Source organism: Syngnathus leptorhynchus, chromosome 5 (genome assembly GCF_054491065.1).
Source record: "Syngnathus leptorhynchus isolate UIUO chromosome 5, UIUO_Slep, whole genome shotgun sequence".
Taxonomy (NCBI): Eukaryota; Metazoa; Chordata; class Actinopteri; order Syngnathiformes; family Syngnathidae; genus Syngnathus; species Syngnathus leptorhynchus.
In genome coordinates, this window is record NC_141199.1 from 15,405,702 (window position 1) to 15,412,351 (window position 6,650).

Below are 6,650 nucleotides of genomic sequence, written 5' to 3' on the forward strand. Positions count from 1 at the left end.
TAACGGGAAAGCCAAGTCACTTTTTTTTTTTTTTTCTTTACTATATTATTTTCTATACAGCCCCACTAGTCTAAACAGTGCATTTGGATTAATTTGTGTCATAAGCAAAAATCCATCCGTTTTTATTTATCTCAGAGGGCGGCCATTTTGCTACTTGCTGTCCACTGAAGATGACATCACAGTTTCTGTCTAAGACAGTAACCAAACACGTGTCATGTAACTTTGTTTGACACTTTCAGGATATTCAGCATCATAGTTTAGGGTGTACCGAAAGAAAGTACATCTGATATTTACAGTTATTTAATTCACAAAAAAAGTAAAGATTTGAGTAGAGGGCAAAACCCTTTTTTTTTCAACAGCGATGTAATTACTAAACTAATAACATTTGCAATTCTAATATGTGATTGAGAGTGTTGTTTTTTTTTTTTTTTTGCTTTTCATTCTCAAATACCAAACCACAACTCACCCAAAGCCAGCTGGAACTGCCTGGAGCTTACCCGACAGCGAACGTTAGAGAAAATGGATGGACTGTTGTAGTGTCAGTGAAGCAAAGTGCTTTGTACATGTGGTTGGCGTAAATATGGCTGCCAGGCATATCAGCTTTTATGCAGGCAACCCGGTCACCGTCTGTCTTGCATCTGCATTCATTCACATTTTCCTCAGCGACATCGCTGCCAAGACCTCGGCTCTGCAAGTACGCGATTAGTCGACAGAAAGATCTGCGGCTAGGTGCATAAATTCAAATTTGGCCACACAGAAATGTTTTGATGACCGTAAAAAGATGTCTTTGAATATTTGTTTGCTTTTTTTTTTGTGTACTTTGACTTCAATCTGGTCGAGATCAAAAAATAAGGTGGGAAGGTCGAGCAGAAACGAACAGGCAAAGTTAATCCTTCTTGCGTCTTGGTCCAATTGCATCTTGTCCGACTTGTGCAGCGTTGGGCTTTTTTGAGGTCATTTGAAAATGTATTCAACTTTTTAAATCTCCCCATCGGTCACAGATGGATGTTTTGTATTCGCACACAATCCTTGTTATCGGCCATCTTGTTTCGACCATCTGCTGTTTGTAGTCATTGGTCAGGACGGAGCCCTTCAAGTGTCATAGCTTGGCTCGCAACATTCACCGTGTCCCTGCTATAATATGAAATAGCGTAGCTTTTATTCAACACTTGTTCTACTTAGTGGGCAGTAAAGTGCACGGATTGTTCCTCTCCAAGCGCGTGGGTGTTTTTTTTTTTTTTTTAGTGCCTCGTAAGAATATTTTTGCCTCCACACATTTGCAGTTGTAGCCTGCTGATTTGCCTGAGCGTCTTCCTACTTAAATGAACTGATCATCACATGATTTATTAATTATTATTATCATTATTATTACTATTATTATCATCAATACCATTATTATTATTATTATTATTATTATTATTATTATTATACAGTCTCTCGTTATTATATTTTTGGTTTTGTTTTCTCCGTCTCATTTTTGGCTTGAGTTTGTGGGTTGTGACTATGCTCGATTGTGATTGCACCCATTGTTCTCTCACCGGCTCAAAAGTTGCGCTCCTCCACATCGCTGTCAAGACAACTTCCAGTCGTTTTCAGACTCCCGGACGCCGACTGACACATTCTTGGAAGCTTCTTTTCGTGGCTTTGTGAGTGGGATGTGGCTAATTTCAGTGCAGGAAGCAAGGAAGCGATTGATAATCACAGGTCTTCTGTTAGTGAATGCACAAAAAGAACCACCTGGAGTACAAACAAGGTTTTCTCAAATTGCTTGTGGTTTCCAAAACTATTTATAGAATTTTCTGGGAGGTACTGTTTTGTTTCCAGGGGCAAAAACACAGGTAGAACAGCTTTACTGTGTCAGACTAGAATTAATATCCTACTTTATATTATTAATCTATATTCTAGGATCTGTTTTAATCTAATTATATCTATTCAATCTATTATATCTGTTATATTTATATCTATTTAATCTATTCAATATCATTAGACAAATTTTTGACCTTAGGGTGTGTACTGTATTTTTAAATATATGATATTTATTTTCAACAAAAAAGATAAAGACGCCCTTCTCCGAGACCTCAACAACTTCACCGAATAGTCAGTGTATGTGCTCCTTATCAGAAGTCCACTTTTTAATCTAGCGTCTTCCATTTGCCACCATGCTAGCCGGGTTAGCAGCGCTCTCGCGGTCGTAGCTCCTAGCCAGCGTTCAAGGACGATTTTTTAATTGGATTGTTTTTTGCGATGTTTGCGGCAGGTCGCCCTCCACGCGTGCGGCGTGGCGACAGACATGGTGATGGAGCACTGCATCCAGGCGGGCGCCGCCTTTGTCATCAGCCCCTGTTGCTATGGCTTCATCCAGAACGCTATAAAATTCACCTTCCCGAGGAGGTTTGTGTCTAACGCCAGCTGCCGTGTGGAACTTTCATTTTACACTAAGCCTGGTCTTCAAATAGTCAAGGTTACAAAAACAAACAGAAAACCCTCTTGTTGTGTATTTGGGCTTTTTCACAGAATCAACAAAAGAATTTTGTGACTTACAAATAATGCTAGCAAAGTCTTTGTTAGCCGATAGCATGGCCTAAGAAGTCAAAACTGCTGGAATGATAATGTGATCAAGAAGCCTAATTGCAAAAATTTAAATTGTATGCCCCGTCCTTCCTTTTTTAGTGGCCTGCGGCATAAATTGAATATATGTATATTTATGTATATTAGAGTGGAACCTCCAAAAAAAAAAAAAGCATCCTCTCTACCTTTAACCTCTATACATGAAAAGCTCACAAAAATTGAAAAAAATGATTAAAACACATTGCCGCATCTGACAGACGCAATTTTGCTTTTTTACTTTTTTTTTTGGGTACTGTTATCTTACCCTCAGGTCACCTTCCGGCATCTCTTCTCCGTATTCTGCAGGTGTACACATTCCAGACATTTCACACACACATTTCTTTTATGACCTGTGAAAAGGTTCTTTATACATCGTGTTCATTTAAAGGCTTAACATTATTTGCTTTTCATTTTGAACCAATAGCCAAATTTGAAATTTTTGGGCTGTACTAACCCATTCGACTTCCTCTTCTTTTTAACAGCAAAAGGTTCCAGGAGACGCTGATGTACCAGGTAGGTGCTAAGATGGAGTGATTTTTATTTTTTTCTTCCCCGCCTCCGCCGTTTCATTTGTCACTCACTTTGACCAGAGTAGAATATTAACTACACCTTGCCCAGCTTCTTTTTGGGGCTCCATAATATTCTGCCTAAATAAATGAAGCTCCAGTACCGGTGAGGTTCGCTCTCTCGGTGCTGAGCGAGAACCCTTCCACCTGATGATGAATAGCCCCTGTCAACGCCTCCGGGCGCTAATCTGCGGAAAAGACGTCGCCGCAGGTGCTCGCCGTGGCAACCTCCTGTCGCAACACGGGACCGCCTTTGACTAGCTAGCGCTGCACGGAGAGACATATTTCTGCCGCTGGAACTTGTCGAGGTGAAACGTTAATGAGCAGCCGAGAACCGCCATAATGAGAAATCGGAGGACGAAGTTTGTTTTTACGTTGAAGTTACCGTGCCAACTGATGTCCCAATATACGTCGTGCCTACAATTAAGTAAATATCCCAGCATGTATGCAAGTACACGGGAACTTTGATTGTTTGGATTTCAAAATTAAAAAAAAAAAATTCAATATGTTAGATAATCAAAGTCGAAATAGAATTTTCAAGGTCAACTTCTGGTCGGGAGCTAAGTTCGCTAGGTAGAGATATTAGCTAGATGTTAGATACATTCACTGCTCACTAAAGTTATTTAAGTGTAGTGGGTATATATATATATATATATATATATGAAAGCGTCGCCTCTGTGAACTCGATCTAAAATATTCTCCAAAAACCGAGTTGAAGTGGAAGTTGTTGAAGTTGCCAAGTGGGACCAAATCTTATTTTCTTTCCAACCTTGACTTCCTGCAGGTGTAACTGGCCCTGCTGTTTGGACCATATCCTCCATTTGACTCTCATACCGAATCCAAATGAACGTGACGGACAACTTCTTTTTTTTCCCCCCCAGGAACACATGATACTGTGCCGCTTCGCCGACCAAACCGCTCCCCAGCTTTCTCCTGAGAGGAGACTCATAGGTATCGCCCGCGACATGTTTATAGCGCACAACTTTTCTCGAACGCTCGCACAGTTCCGATCCCACGGGGTTACACAAAAGGACACATTCTGTGACCTCGCTTTACGGGTCGATACGGACGCCGCAAAGCAGCTGCGGCAAACAGCTGCCACTTGAGTGCTGTCCGATTTGTCCCAGTGTCACTGTACGACATTTGTTCACGTAGAGGCGAGCAGGATTGTTTTACACGTCCTGACGTCTACTGTTTCTGCCATGATTGACTGAAGCTAATCGCTAAAGTCCATGGATGATATTCGGAACTCTTGGCTTTTTTGGCCACAACACATAACTCTTTTTTTTTTGGGCAGATATTATCTTCTTATTGACTACAAAACACTTTGAAATCATGAACGTTTCATTGTTTGTAATTGTTGACAGCACCTTCCCCGGTTATGTACATCTCGCATAGTCAACAAAAGAAAATGCAAACTGACAAATGAAAAAAAAAAAACACATTGTTTTTGTTTTGTCGAACTGGCTGACATTAAAAAGTAATAATGGTATTAAATAAAGATACATTTGAATGCAAAAATATTAAGCAGTCTATTATGCTATGCGATGCTATGCTATGCTACGCTGTTATGTTTCATTTGGCTTTATACTGTCAAAATTTGTTTGTCACCTATCAGCAGAAGATGGATCAATCAATTTCAACGATTTGCTGTGATTTTGATTTCAATTGGCGTTTTGATTTAAAACCACCATCTCAAATCTACCAAATTGATATGTTTAAATTCGAGTAGAATCATCAGACAAAGATTTCCGTCTGTTAGCCATCATTTATAAACAAATTAAAATGCACTTGTTTGTATTTTATGGCAGGGAAACAATGCATGGGCCTAGTAGACTTGGACCGCTCGTGGGGTGCAGAATCACATGGCTACCGAGTGCAGGTGATGACCATGGAGCCCGAGACGTGCTCACCCAAGAATAACATGCTGGTCGGAAGACTCAGTGTGGAAGATGGCCCTCACTATGGCCCGATTGTCAAATGAAGACTTGATTCGCTTTTTTTATTTTTATTTTTTATTTGACACGGTTGTCACATTTAGACCAATAAAGATGGAACCGTGTTCTTAATTTTGCATTTGTGTTGTGTTGAAACATTTTACTGGGCAGAGCTCAGAAACCAAAGTTTATTGGAAATCAGTTTTGGGCTTTCTTTGCAAGGCACCAATTATGCTACCCACCGACACTTTTTTTGTAATAATCAATTTTTGCCTAACCGTGCTAACTAACCAACATCTTATGTGAAATAAGCAGACGCTAGTACAATAAGCCGTAACTTCCATTATTTATAAGAGAAAATTTGTTTTGTTATTCAAATGTAAAAATTATTTTAATCACGTAGTGTATTTCGAGCCTCGTCTGTATAAATTAGGTTAATTGGGATGCAATTCTTTTGTTGATCTTCCTTTGTCTGCCGAAGCCCAAAATGTAAAAAAGACCCCAAAACATTTCTACTCCCCCCTCCGGAGGCTTCATTATAAAAGAAGCATTCACCCAAATACCAACAATATTTCCTCACTATTCCCTGGGAGAGTCGAAATCAAGTGCTGATCCAAAATAACCAGTATGTGATGCCAGGGGACGCATGGCACTGATTTGGAGTTTCACAAATATTCATTGTAATGAGGTTTGCACCAGAAATGTCAATCAGCTCATTCTGGTCCTGCAAGTTGATGAATTGCCTTGGTTGGTTGAATAAATCAAAAATGCACATTGAGATGTCTCATTATATGCAAATGGGATTTCTGGGTTTATGGTCACACGTGTCATATGTTTCAAATGACTGGAGTGAGTGTCAGCTGGGAGAACCTTTCAGCTTTTTATTACCGATATTCACTGCTGACAGTTTCTATCGCCTCTTTAATAGTGGCCAATGCATGGATCTCCTTATGATAGCAATTTTTTTTCTTATTTTCTGAAAATAGTGAAACATACCACAGTTTGAAAATCACTGGTCTGTATAGCTAAGTCACACTACCCAATTAAAATGATATTTTTCTGCTGGAATGACTTAATTTCCAGTCATATCAAAAGGAAAAGTTTATTTTAGGTAAGAACAAGTTAGCCACCTCCGGAAAGCGGTTCAAATAATGGATAAATCGAATAATGGATGGAATTTGTCTTTTATTGACAATGATAATGGACCAACTAATACCGTATTGGCTTGAATATAAGACGAAGTTTTTTTTTCCATTGAAATAAAACTGAAAAAGGGGGGCTCGTCTTACATTTGGGGTCTAGACAAAGGGGGGCGTCTTATAATCAGGGGCGTCTTATATTCGGGCCAATACGGTATCTCAATTCCAGGAGCCACCACCATCCACTAAGCAACTCACTTTCTTGATTTGATAAATGATTCTTATAAATGCTAACTAATCGCTTCTTTACCTTGTCCACGCGCGCAACATTTGGTGCCTTTCTCGTGACGTCGTTCTTAAAGCGACAGGCGCACGTACCCCGGCCGCTTTATAAAGTGTGA

General features: G+C 39.7%; 1 protein-coding gene across 1 annotated transcript in view; it reads left to right on the plus strand.

Annotated features, from left to right (window-relative positions):
- Positions 1 to 5,242, plus strand: part of gstcd (glutathione S-transferase, C-terminal domain containing) — a 17,734-nt gene extending 12,492 nt beyond the window's left edge. The window contains exons 8-11 of the mRNA XM_085911610.1: positions 2,258 to 2,391; positions 3,090 to 3,120; positions 4,055 to 4,124; positions 4,985 to 5,242. Of these exons, the coding sequence (XP_085767736.1) occupies positions 2,258 to 2,391; positions 3,090 to 3,120; positions 4,055 to 4,124; positions 4,985 to 5,157 (408 nt within the window). The 3' untranslated portion in view covers positions 5,158 to 5,242. The remainder of the gene's footprint in view (positions 1 to 2,257; positions 2,392 to 3,089; positions 3,121 to 4,054; positions 4,125 to 4,984) is intronic.
- The last annotated feature ends 1,408 nt before the right edge of the window (positions 5,243 to 6,650 follow it).